The following is a 14642-nucleotide window of genomic DNA, read 5'->3' as shown; positions in this document are numbered from 1 at the left end:
GCTCAGTGCTTCATTTTCGTCCTTGCAAAAAAAAAGGTCACGAGAGGAGAGTCTGTGGAGGTAGGCACAGCAGGAGTGAAAGTTTATTGTTGATCTCACTGAATGGATAAAGATTTACTGCCCACTTAGTCAGAACAAGCATGTAAAAACTTAGAGGACTGCCCATGGAAGTGAAGTCTGCTACTGATACACACTTGAGAGCCTTGAACTAATTCAGCTATGTAGCAGTTTTATATAGTTGTTCCTTCTTCAAGCAAGACAAATTTTATACAAAACAAAAGACAATATGAAATAATACACATGAATACGATTTAATAAGAGTGAAATAAAATAAAACTGTACAAAAAATTTTTTCAACCTACAACATATTCCCATATTATTATTCAAGACTGTTAAAATATTGAAAACAACTAAACATTTACAGAAAATTTCGTATGAAAATATGAAATATGGTCATATATGAACATATATTAGATATTAAATAATGGACTACATATATTTTAAGCCAATGCCAGTTTTTCACATAAATTGTAATCAGGAATATTGACGTGTTGAATGGAAGTTAAAGAATATCCATATCTTGTATGTATGCAGTCCATATTCATACATATGCAAACAGGACAGTTTTTTCTCTATTTTGAAAAATGTGTGTGTGTTTGCGTATATATACATATAAACTATGTTTTGGATATTGTTGAGAGACATACATTGACATATGATACATGTCATTGCCATATGACCATATATCTGATTTTTGCATGAGATAGCAACTTAAATATTACCACTAAAGGAAACGAAGTAATAGAATGTTTCATCTCTAAATTTCTAACAAAAACTCAAACTAATGCACATGCAGCGACCGACGCCGCTGACCTCCCTCTGCTGAATAAGGACAGTTGTGTTTTTAAAGGGATTTAGTGACACCTCGTGTGCGAACATGGAACTGCACCCTTTGTTCAGGAGGAGGGACGTGGACAAAGCAGCAGCCTGCTGGAAGTTGTGATCTAGAAATGGCATCGCAGGGGGAGTTCTTCACGGGTAAATCCTATGATTTCAGTGCTCTATGGTGCTCTTTACAGTGTCTGCTGTGTGTGTGTGTGTGTGTGTGTGTGTGTGTGTGTGTGTGTGTGTGTGTGTGTGCTGTGAACATTAAGTGTCCGGTGTGCAGCGAGTCATAAACTATGAACTATGTTGGGAGTTCTGCAGAAGTGCGGTCCACTTTATTATGATTTGTTTGGCCAAACGTCTGTTTGTACAGTAGATTTTGAAATTACTTCCTCTCTGGTTTTTGTTTTTTCTGGTTTTTGGCACACACAGTCTAATGTGACAGTGCAGTGGGGTGAATGCACTCGGTGGTGTAGCATAGACGTTTTGCATGCAGCTGTCAAACACTCCTGAAACACATTAGGTTATAATATGTTATCGTCATGTTTTTAGTTGTAGATGTCATCCCTTCCAGGTTACAGATTACAGTCGTCGTTACTTTGAAGTTTGTACAGACTTTCACTGTCTTTGTTCCATGTTATGTGGAACTTCATTTCATTGGATATTGCATAACATGTCTGCTGCACAGGTATTCCCAAGATCCGCTATGTGCCCAATGCTGGGCCAGGAGATGTCATGTGCTTCAAACACTATCATGCAGAAGAGGTAGGCGTGACACACACACACACACACACACACACACACACACACACACACACACACACACACGTTAATATGAAGTGCAGTAGGATACATCCTGTACACCTCCTTGAAGTCATGCCTATTCCATGATTGAATGCAGAAGTAGTTATGTGAGACTGCTGGTCAGAGATCAGTGTTCCTGTGTGCAGGTGCTGATGGGGAGGAAGATGGAGGACTGGCTGAGGTTCTCAGTCTGTTACTGGCACTCCTTCTGTGGAACTGGTACTGTGTCTTATTTGAAATAAATCGGATCATTTGTTTGAAATCAAGTCAACATGTTTTTGAATTATTAAGTAGATTTGTGTATTTCTTAGGTGCTGATCCCTTTGGGTCTCCAACCCTCCACAGACCCTGGAATGAAGGAACTCCGATGGAATCAGCCAAGAAGCGACTCCGGGCTGCTTTTGAGTTTTTCACCAAACTTGGAGTGAGGAAATCACATCCGTTTTACAATGAACGTCACAGCTACACACTGTTGATTAGAATTAATATTCTATAAGTGATGCTGTGTGTTTCCTTTGTGAACTCTGCTTGTTTTCACAGGTGAAATATTACACGTTCCATGACAGGTGATTGACCTTTTTTGATAGCTTCAGCTGATAATGGCTTCTCCAGTGCAATTCGCCACAATAAACAGATGTAGTAGTATTTACAAATCATAAAATCTGTAATGTTTCTTGTGTATTCCAGTATTCTCAACGATGTCCGTCTTCTGTTTTCTTCAGAGATATGGCTCCTGAGGGCTCCACCCTGGAGGAGTCCAACAGGAATCTGGATGAGATAACAGACATGGCCCTCCAGCTGCAGAGCCAGACAGGCATCAAGGTGCTGTGGGTCACCTGCAATCTCTTTGCCCATCAAAGGTCAGTATTTTATTTTGCCTGACAGTCGAATCCTGATATTTAGCCATCAAAGATGTTCTTCCTCATTTAGACTGTAAAATTAGGATTAAGTCTACAGTAGAAATGCCAATACAGAATTCGTTTGTTGGGATTGAGTTCTTAATTTGATTGATGTGACAGGTACATGAATGGTGCAGCCACCAACCCTGACTGTCATGTTCTGGCCTACGCTGGCGCTCAGGTTAAGAAGGGGCTGGACATTGCCAAGAAGCTGGGTGCAGAAAACTTTGGTATGACTTGATAGATTGATCAGTGTGTCTAAAATATCCATAAGCTCCTTCAATACAGCATCATAGCTACATCCTTGTATCATTTTCTCCTCAGTGTTTTGGGGAGGAAGGGAAGGTTTCCTCTCCATCCATAATACTGATGTTGCTGCTGAACTGAAGCACATGGCCAACTTCTTCAAAATGGCTGTCAGTAAGTGTGCACACGAGTGTGGGATCAATCGGAGTTTTATTCAGGATGTGTCACACTTTCAGTTTCATGTTTGTCACCAGAGTACAAAGAGAAGATTGGGTTGAAGTGCCAGTTTCTTATCGAACCCAAGCCGAAGGAGCCCTGCAAACACCAGTATGACTATGGTAAGCTTTCTCAAACATCAACAAAACAAACGTGCAGTCGTAATGATGCATTTTATGTGACACTGTTTTTCTTTTATAGATGCAATGAGTGTTATAGGCTTCCTCAAGCATTATGGTCTGGAGAGTCACTTCAAGTTGAACATTGAGCCCAATCACACCACCCTGGCTGGACACTCGTACGAACATGATATCGTCATGGCCTCAGCGTGAGACACTTTAACTGTTACTGACATTTAACTTAATGTCTACGTGAAGACTGTTGCAAAATGAGACTGTGTCACTTTAAAAGCAAACTTTAATCCATTGACAGTTTTACATTCTGTATCATCCTTGCTCGCTGGTGGACAGGCTTGGCATGCTGGGTTCAGTTGACTCAAACACTGGATCTCCTGACCTGGGGTGGGACACTGACCAGTTCCCGATGGACATCAAGAACACCACCTTGGTCATGAAGGTAGGTCCATTGATGTTTTTTTGCCAGTGATGTTTGTGAAGGTGACATTGTCTGAATACTGGAAGAAGCCATAAACACAGCATTATGTATGAAGTTGATATGCTGAACATGTTAGCAGACAGAGCAACATTTGCATGCATTTGGAGCTGTGTCTCTGGCTACATGGTAAATCCAGGTAGCTTCTTTCCTTTTAGCCCTGCTTTGGTCTCCTCCAACTCCTAATATAAACACAGTGTGTGACTGTTTAGCAGCTAAATATGGCACAGTGTTCACTAGCTGGCTTTGTCTTTGTGCTGTTTAGTGCAGGACAGGAAGAGTCTGAGAACATAGTTGCTGGAAACAGCTGCGTTCTGTGGCAGTAAATCAGGTTAATGAGGAGGCTGATGGTTGGAAAAGCTGAAAAGGAATATAGAAATAGCTAAAGAGGCTATAAAGCTCCATTTAGGGGAACTGCAGGCTGATAATTCTTGCCGTGTTCATCATTAGGAACAACCCCCTTCACATTACACAGTCGTTTGATCCATTGTTTACATTAAAAATTGATTAGAGCAGATTTAATGCTCAGATAAATGTGTATTGTACTCTGACATCAATAATCACACAGATTACCATCTTTTTTAATGTTTGCAGAGGGATTTTGAAATGAATGCTTTGGCTCACTCTAGCAGTTAGTACTGAATCAACTTTACAAGGCGAGTTCAGATGAGAGCAGTGATACAGGAACTGGAGTCATTCTTTTTGTATCTAATCTTCTACAGACCATCGTTCAGCAAGGTGGCCTGCAGCCAGGAGGCCTGAACTTTGATGCCAAGGTGCGCAGAGAGTCGACAGACCTGGAGGACCTGTTCATCGCTCACATCGGAGCCATGGACGCCTTTGCAAGAGGACTCCGAAATGCTGTTCGCATCATCGAGGACGGGCTTATCGCTGGGATGGTGAAGGTGTGTGTGCAGATGGCTGAAACTCACTGTTTAATAGATTTTCAGGCGCAGGATTGGAAGGAAACATGCTGCTTTATGTTTGGTCTCTGACTGGTTATGTGTGATTCAATAGGAGCGATACTCAAGCTTCAGTCACGGTATTGGACAGAGAGTGGAGGAAGGTTCTGCCACCTTGGAGGAAATGGAGGTCAGACCATAAGAGACTACATCTCTTCTTTTGTATTAGTTTAGGTTTAATCACAGAGTGCTAGTGGCATATAGTCTAAATGTATAATCCACTCACTGTTTACAACATCTTAGTCAATGAGACTGACTTAGAGTTTGCCACAAATATTTTGTTTCACATTTCAACCTCAACTAAAGAGATTAAAAGTGTGTTTAACACTAGTGCGGTGTGAAATCCACAGTATGTGAGAGATGATGGTCTCAAATATATTAATATTCTGTGTTTCTTCAGGCCTTCATCAAGCAGAACGGTGAGCCCAAAGTAACATCCGGGAAGCAAGAAAAGCACGAATCCATCTTTAATCACTACATATAATAAAAGCATTAAAGCATCCCCTGTCTGTGTAATGATGGCCGCTGGCCTGAAGTAGAAGCTGTTGTGCCTTAGCAGTGGTGTTGAAACGCTGGTGAGTGCATCAAACACAGTGTAAGGAGGGTAGAGCACTTTATTAATCCCACTGGGATTAAGAGTTGAACATTTTTGCAGTTGTTTCACTAGTAAAACAGTAAAAAACAGATTCTGAACACTGCAAGTAGAGAGCTGAAACGTCAGAGTATCCTTGATAGATGAACTGACTAACTGAATAATTCAATATAAACTTTTGGAAATGTGTGTATCTGTATGCATCTGTTGTGCCAGTGACAGATGATGTTCACTGTGTAATAAAAGTCGTATGAGGTGATCGTGTATATCTTATAATTTCTACAATCCAGTCTCTGCACTGACATTAGCTGTTGAATGATTAAATGTGATAAATATCAGTTTGTATACTTTATTGCAAAGCAGTGCAACATTTCTTCGAAATTTCTGCTACCTTACAATGACATACATTTTGATGTAGCAGAACAAAATAAAAGAAAACCATATGAAAAAGAAAGACATACTTAGCTGTTTTAAGTGTCATCACAAAGAGGACCCATTATGTCATTCCTGTATATGGCCATGTGTAATGATGTACCACTCTATGAAAGAGCTCTCACTCTGCCCCTTTTCTGTGCACCGTGACTGTCTCCCTGTGTGATTCAGATTCAATTAAACATGTCATCCTTTGGATTTTATTCTTCTGACCTGAATATTAAGTAGGTTTACTATCACAGCACAAGTATCAGATGCTAAAATGTGTCCTTTTGTGACGTGTTTTGTATAAAGGGTGAGATTTATTTAGTATGCACAACTTCAGTTTCCATGGTAACAGCTTGCCATATCATGATGGGGTACGAAAGCAGCTGTGATAATTAAGAGGCAAACTCAAGGACGGTCCGGGTTTACAGCACAGAGTGATGTATCCTGTCAAATATGAACAATCTTTGCAGCAGTCCCCCTCTCGTGCAGTTTCTAGTCTGTAATATAAATGCCACACGCACCTTTCACTGACATCACATCATACTACCATCCTGCCAGCCGACTGTCCAATCAGCCGCCGAAGGGAGGCCCAGTGTCGGCACGGATGTCCAATCGCCGGATAGCGTGAGCTCTGCTCACCGTCGCGTCCTTCCTGATTGGAGGATTGATGAGTGGAGGAGGCGGGATGTGAAACCACCCAATCCGAAGCGGTCCGTGTTTCTAATTGTCATAAAATATTCAGCAGTGTCCCTCCGACTGTCTGTGGAGAAGTTATGATGAGTTAATAAGGAAACATTTTGTTTAAGGTTGGCTGACTTTTTTGGAGCACGGGGGAAAAAATATCCAAAGAACAATAATTATTGTTTCTTACTATTTTTATTTTTATTTTTATTTTTGTCAGTCTAAAAACCTGTTTCTCACCTGTGCCTCCACCATCAAATTGACTTTCTTCTTCTTTAATTCAAAAAGATGTGGACCTTCCTGGGAATAGCGAGCTTCACATACTTTTATAAAAAGTCGGACACAGTCTTGACTTTGGCTCCCAAAGAGCTTGCGATGGCCGCAGCTTTATTGCTTACAGTCGGGCTGCTGCTCTCATATATCAGGTATTTTCATGACCAGCAGCAGAGAGTCTCTCAGGTGTTTCATTTGCCTCTGAGCCTCTTGTCTTTTTTACCCGTCATCAAACAATTTATCCCCCAAACTTCATCACAGAGCAGCGAGAAGGCAGAGAACCACAGTAAACAGGTAAGACAGATCATATGGATGCATGTTAGCTTTGTCATGGGAACAAAGGAAGAGGAAGGCATGAAAACTACTAGTTTTTCCATTTAATTGAAGTAATTTATTGTAAATTTTTATTTTGTGAACTCGTTCTCTGAAGAAAAAAAACAACAGCTCATAGCTTGTTATTCTCAAATTTTAGTGAAGCATTTATGAACTAAAGACAAGTGACTTAAATGTTCATGTACATGGCTGGATATTTGATGACGTATGAAAATGTACATTTTCCAGTGTTTGCCTTGCAGTCCAGGTCAGCTTGGACTTTAGATTGTGCGTAATGAGACTCCGCTCTCCAATGTTTCCAGAGCAGGAGAACGAGGAAAAGAGTGGATATAAAGTCCTCTTCCTCACAGAGTGGCTCAGCCTGCAGCCCCTCAGAGAGCCCGGAGCCAGATGTGGTCATAGTTGGGGCCGGGGTCCTGGGCTCAGCCATGGCGGCCGTCCTGGCCCGGGACGGGAGGAGGGTGACGGTGGTGGAGAGGGACCTGAAGGAGCCTGACAGGATAGTGGGGGAGCTGCTGCAGCCTGGAGGATACAGAGCACTCAGAGAGCTGGGACTGCACGGTCAGCATATGCTCTCTGAATGGACACATTATTAGGGACCTCTGATAAAATTCCTAGATTAAAGGACCTCAACATTGATTTCCTAAACTTCTCTCAGCTTCTCACTAGGAGCGCTGAACACACACACTCATGCTACATGAACACACCACTTTCTACCAAAGTTACAACATTTGTGTGTATTCACATTAGAGGTTTCTGTATTTTTTGTTTCGCTTACACTCCTCTCACTGTGGGTGGAGCTCAGATGGGAAAGGTGATTTCTGTGGTGTTTCTGTGCACCAATCAGAATGAGCATGGTTTGAATCTGAATCTGGTGACAGCTGTTTGACCGTTTGTGTGTGCTGCCGCTGCTGTCAGTCAAATGTGACCCACGCAGTACTGAGGAAGCAGACCTTTTTTTGCTCCTTATTCAACAAATTCATCCAGCTTGATCACATAATTGTATCTAAGTGAGGTACGTGAGTAGATGATCTCATGATGTTTCAGTGTGCCTCAAAAGATTTAACCACTGTACGGAATCATTCCACATAAGGAGTATTGAAACAACATTAGAAATCATGCCAGAAAATATTTTTTTAATGACGCTTTTAAACTTAAATAGTCTGTTGGTGTGCCAGTGATTATATTGTTCAGATCTACAGAACTTTATTTAGAATTGAGGTGAACTGGGGGAAAATGTTTATTAAGTGATGTAAAATATATCTGGAATATTTTAATCTAATGGAATAGTGTAGCCATAAACAATACGGTTCAAATGTTTTGTACCACACACTTGGAACAAGCTGAATCCAATATAAGGGCTGTAAACACTTTAAGAATGGCCTAAAAGCAGCAGTACTGCAGTATATTGCACTCTTGCATCATTTTAAACTAAATCTTCCAGATCGGGTAGTAGCATGTTCCATTCTGTCCTTATGCATTAGATCCCACACGTTCAGTGGGCAGCAGCAGACTGAGTGAATCATGAATGAGTGCTGTGAAAGTAACCTGTTGCGTATGTTTGCCCTCAGGTTCAGTGGAGGGTCTGGATGCCCATCTGGTCAACGGCTATGTGATCCATGACATAGAGAGCAGCACAGAGGTGGAGATCCCCTACCCCCAGGCGGACGAAAGCATCCAGTGTGGACGTGCTTTCCACCATGGTCGATTCATCATGGGCCTGAGGAGAACTGCGCTGGCCGAGCCAAAGTGAGCAGAGTCATAGCAAGAGTCCATGTGCCAGCTGACCAACTGGCTACTTGGACGACTTGTCTTTGAGTGTTCAAACGGCACATTTTGTTATTCAGTGAATGGATCAAACTGACCTTCATAGCACTCAAACTCCTAATGAGCTGAGCTGTAAATCTTAGCACAGTTTCTTTTACCAGATTTCACTTTTCAGGCAGTCGTTAGTAGCTGGTTAAAGAAAATACTGTATTTTGAGAGAAATAAATGATACCAAATACCAAATTTTGATATTTTGGCATGTCATATAAACATTCATATTGTTTTAGATGTTCCTTCTTGTCATGTTACCCGTGTCACAATGTCTCTAACTGTGTAATTGCGCCCCCCAGTGTCACATTCATAGAAGGCACGGTGACCAGTTTGCAGGAGGAGGACGGCTGTGTAACCGGAATCCAGTACAAGGAGAAAGAAACTGGAGACTTGAAGGTGAGAAGAGGCAACTGTGCTGTACCTGTACAACTTTATATTCCTCTCTCCAACTCCCCCTCACCTCATGCACAGAAATACTGCATTTAGTGCAGAGGATGTGTGATGACTGTGTGAATGTATGTCCTTTAGGAAATTCACGCATCTCTGACTGTTGTGGCCGATGGCTGTTTCTCCAAGTTCAGAAAGAGTCTGGTGCCTGGGAAAGCTCACACCTCCTCTCACTTTGTCGGCTGCCTTATGAAGGTACATGTTATTACACTGCAATGCCTGTATTCATGGAAATGACTTCAAAGAAGTCATGACTGAAAGTCATGTGATTCTGGACTGTGGGACAGACAAAGCAAATAATCTGAAAATATGAGATCTGAGAAATTCAAAGAACAAAACACATTTTCCACTATTTTCAGATATTTTATGTACAAAATGATTCATTGAGAAATAATCAGCAGATTAAACCATAATGAAAATAATCAGTAGTTGTAACCCTGAATTATTCAAATCTGTGATCATTTGGACACATTTGAAGGATACTTGTAATGCGGGTCTGTCAGTCACTCTGTAAACTCAGCTGGAATCAAGATTTAAAGATCAAGATCAGAATCAAACATAATCAAGATTCATGTTACTGCTGTCATCATATCTGAGTCGTCATCGTGCTTCTCCCCAGAACTGCCCCCAGTTTAAAGCCAACCACGCTGAGCTGGTGCTGGCCAATCCGAGCCCGGTTCTAATCTACCAGATCTCCTCCTCACACACCAGAGTACTCGTGGACATCAGGGGGGACATGCCTCGCAACCTCTCAGAGTACATGGCTGAGAAGATATACCCACAGTTACCCGGTAAAAGACAGATGAGAACCAGTGTCTCTGAGGTTTTATCCTTCTAATCATCACTAATGAGCAGTGACCTTTGACCTTAGCAAGAACCCCTACAGCGTGATAAATAATCTGTTTGTAATAACATTTTTTTGAAAGTCATCCATGACTTTTTCATGGAGCAATGATGCCAGATGTCCTGGTCGATAGGAATATATCCAGACTGCTGCTTGTGCAAGGAAGCTATAGTTGAAGGATTTAACATTCATGGTGCGCTCCACTATTCAGCTGAAATATCAAAGCCACAGTATCAAAGCACCAGCCCCGGTAACCTTGACAGAGGTCCAGCTGAAACGCTGGAGTCAGTCACACTGATACATTGATAAATGTACATTCAGACACCAAAAGAAAAGGCTTTTTCTTGTGCATGCGCCCAGCGTGCACCTTTGGGTTTTAATCCACAGTGCCAGCTGAGTGATGGACCACCTGCACTCTCTTTCTCTGTCCTGCCTTCAGAGCATTTAAAGGAGCCTTTCATGGTGGCACTGCAGAACGATCGACTCAGGTCCATGCCTGCCAGCTTCCTCCCTCCCTCCCCTGTCAACAAGCCAGGTACTGAAGTGTTATTGACTGCCGTGTTGTTAGAGACGGCCAGAGGGAATCTATTGAACTGATTTCAGCTCGTGTACAGTGCATGACTTGGAAAGTACATAGTGCATCACTTTGGTCAATACTGTAAGATGAAACAAATTAAAGAGCTTTCCTGGGTGTTGACTAATTTGCAATTAGCCTGCATTTTCAGTTAAATGAAAAAATATGTAAATGCATGCTCAAAGGGTTTTATGGATTAGCTCAAAAATGTAATGATAGGCCTTATATGAAAATCAATGTAATTCTCATATCTGTATGGTAAATATGAAGCTACAGTCAGCAACTGGTTAGCTTAGCTTAGCATAAAGAATGCCACTAGCTGGCCTGGCTATGTCCAAAGGTATTTTATTTCTTTAATCCTACAAAAACTCTTGTGTTAAGTTATAGTTTTTGTATTTGTTGAATGAAACAAATGCAGTGATATTTGTGATAAATAATTAGCAAGGCTTAAAGGTGCTGGTATAGCCGTGTTTCCTGTCAAAACATCTGAAATAAACGCACAGAGAAACACTCAAAGTCATCATCCTGCAAACTGTGTTTGGCACTGTTCATGTATTTTGGATGTGAGACCAGCAGCGGTGTTTTGTTTGCAGGCGTCCTTCTTCTGGGCGATGCTTACAACATGAGGCATCCTCTGACGGGAGGAGGGATGAGTGTTGCGCTCAATGACGTTCGCATCTGGAGGAGTCTGCTCAAGAACATCCCGGATCTGTATGACGACAAGGCCATGCTGCAGGTGAACACAGGGACTAGACCTAACCATTGTCATGCTGCCAATTCATATACCTTATTCTCATCAGGTCTGACAAACCTTCACATTTACAATGTTATTAAAAATGTATCAAATCAGAAAAAATAAGGCCTGTTTAAGTGCCTGCAGGAAGGTTCATTGATTGTAGAAGCTATATCTGGAGCCTGTACTGCATCACATTTGCCTTGTCCTATTATTCCCTCTGCTGTGGGTGAGAGACTGCAGACCAGTGTGCAATATTACACTGCGCTTTTTTTCTTCTTCTCAATAGGCAAAGAAAAAATTCCACTGGGAACGCAAGTCATCACATTCTTTTGTGGTGAATGTGTTGGCCCAGGCTCTGTACGAGCTGTTTGCAGCCACTGACAGTGAGTCTCTGCCTGCCTCTGCATCTAATCACACATGGAAAACAATGACAGACGTGATTGTTATTTTGCAGTACAAAAATCATGATTTCAAAACTGCACTTAAATGCACAGTGTGTAGGATTTGGGGTCGGGGGGCTGTTGGCAGAAATGGAATACAATCTTCATAGTTTGGTTGCAATCTGCATCATCACTGCAAGATTCCACTAAATCCTACACACTAGACCTTTAATCATTAGTCATTTTGGTTCTCATTACCATGTGCTTGTCTTGTGTTAACCAGATTCTCTTCATGAGTTGAGAAAAGCCTGCTTCCAGTACTTCAAGCTTGGTGGACAGTGTATTGCTGGCCCTATTGGACTCCTCTCAGTGTAAGCATTAAATAATGTCCTCCTCAGTAACACAAGATAGATGGAAAATAAGCTTATTTGTTTTCTTTTCTTTTCTTGCTGAGAGTTGAATGAGAAGATTGATACGACTCTCATGTCTGTCGTCTTAATATGAAACCACAGCCATAGCTTAGCTTAGCATTAAGACTGGAAGGAAGGTGAAAAGCTAGCTTGGCTCTCTCTAAAGTCCACCTATCAGCACCTCTGAAGCTCACACCTTACACCTCTGCTGCTGGCAACCTCCCGTTGATGACAAGACTCCAGGAAGTTACTGCGACGAGCCAAGAAAAAGTTCAGCACCAATCTCCCACTGCTACACGTTAATTACTTGGCATTAGAGATGCTGCTACAGATTTTGTTATCCTCAGGCAGAGCCAGGGTAGCTGGTTCCCACTGCTTCCAGTCTTTATGTTAAGATAAAGCTAAAGCTCATTTATGTGTATGTGTTAACACCTTTATGGGGTACGGCCTTGGAACTGATGCTTTGTCTGACCTCTGGGGCAGCAGCCTTTGTTTTGGGCCTTCCAGTGTAGCCAGCGGATATCCGGATAATGGGCCGATGGGTTCCGAGACTGTGTTACATTTGACCAGTGCGTTTGGCCCCTTTTGCTCTCCATACAGACTGTTCACCTGCATGCAACCAAAGCCTGCTCAAACAACATCGTGCTAAGCTAAGCTAGCCATCTGTAGCTTCATATTAACCTTTCAGACATGAGAGTGGTATCAATCTTTTCATCTTGCTGTAGGCAAGAAAGCAAATGGGCGTATGTCCCAAAATGTCATATTATTCCTTTTAATACAAAACTAAAAACAACACACTTGACATTCTGTTGCGTTAATGACATCATTGTTTTTACCAGGTTGACACCCAAACCCATGACCCTCCTTGGACACTTTTTTGCTGTGGCACTGTACGCAATCTACTTCAACTTCAAGTCAGAGTCGTGGAGTACCAAACCTCGAGCTTTGTTGAAGAGCGGAGCCATCCTGTACCGAGCCTGCACAGTCATGTTTCCACTCATCTACTCTGAACTCAAGTACCTGGTGTACTGAGGAGCTGTCCATCTGGACACAGGAAGCCTGAACTCAGTGTAAGGTCTTACTAGACCTACAGCTTAATTTGAAGCAAAACAAAACTTGCAAAAAGCTGGTATTTGTCAGTAGTTTACATGTTTGCCTTCATGCTGAAAAAGGCACTGTTGCCTTCTCAAATTGTAATTTTACCATTGAAGGTTTTCTACAGTATGCCTCTGCCTTACTGAACATGTCATTGTCTTAATGTCCTACTTAATGCCTTGTTTTAATTTGGACACATTATGCAACAATGCCTTGGTGTAGCCTCGTTTTCTGCTCACCCACACAGTCTGGCCTATATGCTAGAGGATTGCAACATACAGTGGATTAACTCACAGCCTGAATTACACTGAAAATTCAATACTGTGGAATTATTCCTGCCAAACAGAACTGCTGTGTGGAGCATGGCATCTGAATTTTGGCAATAGAGCCACTTTTGTGCTGTACATTATCCTGTTGATATTCTTTGGACTGTATTTACTATGGGAGTTAATTTAAATCTGAAGCACTGATGATGCAATGTCATAAAATAACAAGCTGTCTGAATTATCATATGTTGTATTTTAGACAGAAGTCCAGCCTACTTTAACCCGATTTTGTTGAGGAAAAGTCACACTCATTCTTTCCTGTAATGATCATTTCCTGCCCTCCTCATATTGTTGCTCTTTATGTATATAGTGATCAGGGACATTTTGTAAGACATTTTGGTTCCTCCAGCCAGTCTGAAACATGCTGACAGTGCAGCTGACATAACTATAATCACAGCACCCGAGAATGATCCCAGCCCTCTTTTAGTCCTGCTGGATGTCAGTGAAGAGCTGACACAGCATGTTGCCTGGGGGAAGTTGAATTCGGTTCGGACCTGTGATAGAAGGACCAAGTCAGTGGATCATGCTCATGTGTTGAGCTGACACACGCAAGAACTCCTGTCCTGTGATTCACCACAGCATCCTGCACCGTTGCGTTTACCTGTGCCTGCGGTGGGCTTGATGGGCCTTTAAATAAATGTGACAGACAGGAATTGTTTTTCTGTCTTTTACAGCAGCCTTCTTCTGGATAATTAATACTGATTAAATATGTGACCACAGTCAGAGCACAGACTGAACACTGAATGGACCCCAGGGACAGTAAATGAGCATACAAGTGAGAAACTAGATGAAGTTTTAACCCAAGTGGACCATCACTAACAAATACAACCATTAGATGGAGCTCACTCACAGCTGAAGGATCTCTATTTGAATGGAGGCCCAGTTTATCAGCTTGCCCATCACAGCTTAGCTCTCAATAGACTGGATTACATTACTCTGCAGCGCTTTAGCACCGACAGTCAGGAGAGACAAACTGGGACGTGAGGAATTGTTGAGATTGCAACAGTTTTCAGAATTAGTTTGGCATGTGGCTTTTGCTGCAGCTTTTCATGTCTGGGATGGTTTTAATAAAGCACAGTAGGAACTCTG

The 14642-nt window shown here is 42.0% G+C and overlaps 2 protein-coding genes across 2 annotated transcripts; both read left to right on the top strand.

Moving 5' to 3' along the window:
- The first annotated feature begins 960 nt into the window (after window positions 1-960).
- On the top strand, window positions 961-5637 carry LOC143324762 (uncharacterized). The gene is made up of 14 exons (XM_076737478.1): window positions 961-1038; window positions 1574-1650; window positions 1836-1908; window positions 2001-2113; window positions 2230-2255; window positions 2412-2549; window positions 2709-2818; window positions 2913-3008; window positions 3089-3172; window positions 3252-3378; window positions 3521-3626; window positions 4385-4567; window positions 4680-4754; window positions 5025-5637. The coding sequence occupies exons 1-14, from the start codon at window positions 1011-1013 to the stop codon at window positions 5106-5108; spliced, it is 1320 nt and encodes a 439-aa protein (XP_076593593.1). The 5' UTR covers window positions 961-1010; the 3' UTR covers window positions 5109-5637.
- A 725-nt stretch (window positions 5638-6362) lies between these two features.
- sqlea (squalene epoxidase a) lies at window positions 6363-14642 on the top strand. Its single transcript, XM_076736192.1, has 11 exons — window positions 6363-6884; window positions 7226-7484; window positions 8495-8672; window positions 9041-9137; window positions 9270-9383; window positions 9808-9979; window positions 10472-10567; window positions 11200-11342; window positions 11629-11725; window positions 12006-12093; window positions 12972-14642. The coding sequence occupies exons 1-11, from the start codon at window positions 6606-6608 to the stop codon at window positions 13162-13164; spliced, it is 1716 nt and encodes a 571-aa protein (XP_076592307.1). The 5' UTR covers window positions 6363-6605; the 3' UTR covers window positions 13165-14642.

This window comes from Chaetodon auriga, chromosome 8 (assembly GCF_051107435.1).
Source record: "Chaetodon auriga isolate fChaAug3 chromosome 8, fChaAug3.hap1, whole genome shotgun sequence".
Classification (NCBI taxonomy): Eukaryota; Metazoa; Chordata; class Actinopteri; order Chaetodontiformes; family Chaetodontidae; genus Chaetodon; species Chaetodon auriga.
This window is presented reverse-complemented; position numbering and strand designations above follow the sequence as displayed.

Bases quoted from the DNA above. Each gene is read 5' to 3' on its own strand.
- LOC143324762 (XM_076737478.1), top strand. From the start codon at position 1,011: ATGGCATCGCAGGGGGAGTTCTTCACGG. The intron at 1,039-1,573 runs GTAAATCCTATG...TCTGCTGCACAG, and splicing joins GCAGGGGGAGTTCTTCACGG to GTATTCCCAAGATCCGCTAT. The intron at 2,819-2,912 runs GTATGACTTGAT...TTTTCTCCTCAG, and splicing joins GCTGGGTGCAGAAAACTTTG to TGTTTTGGGGAGGAAGGGAA.
- sqlea (XM_076736192.1), top strand. From the start codon at position 6,606: ATGTGGACCTTCCTGGGAATAGCGAGCTTCACATACTTTTATAAAAAG. The intron at 8,673-9,040 runs GTGAGCAGAGTC...TGCGCCCCCCAG, and splicing joins ACTGCGCTGGCCGAGCCAAA to TGTCACATTCATAGAAGGCA. The intron at 9,138-9,269 runs GTGAGAAGAGGC...TATGTCCTTTAG, and splicing joins AAGAAACTGGAGACTTGAAG to GAAATTCACGCATCTCTGAC.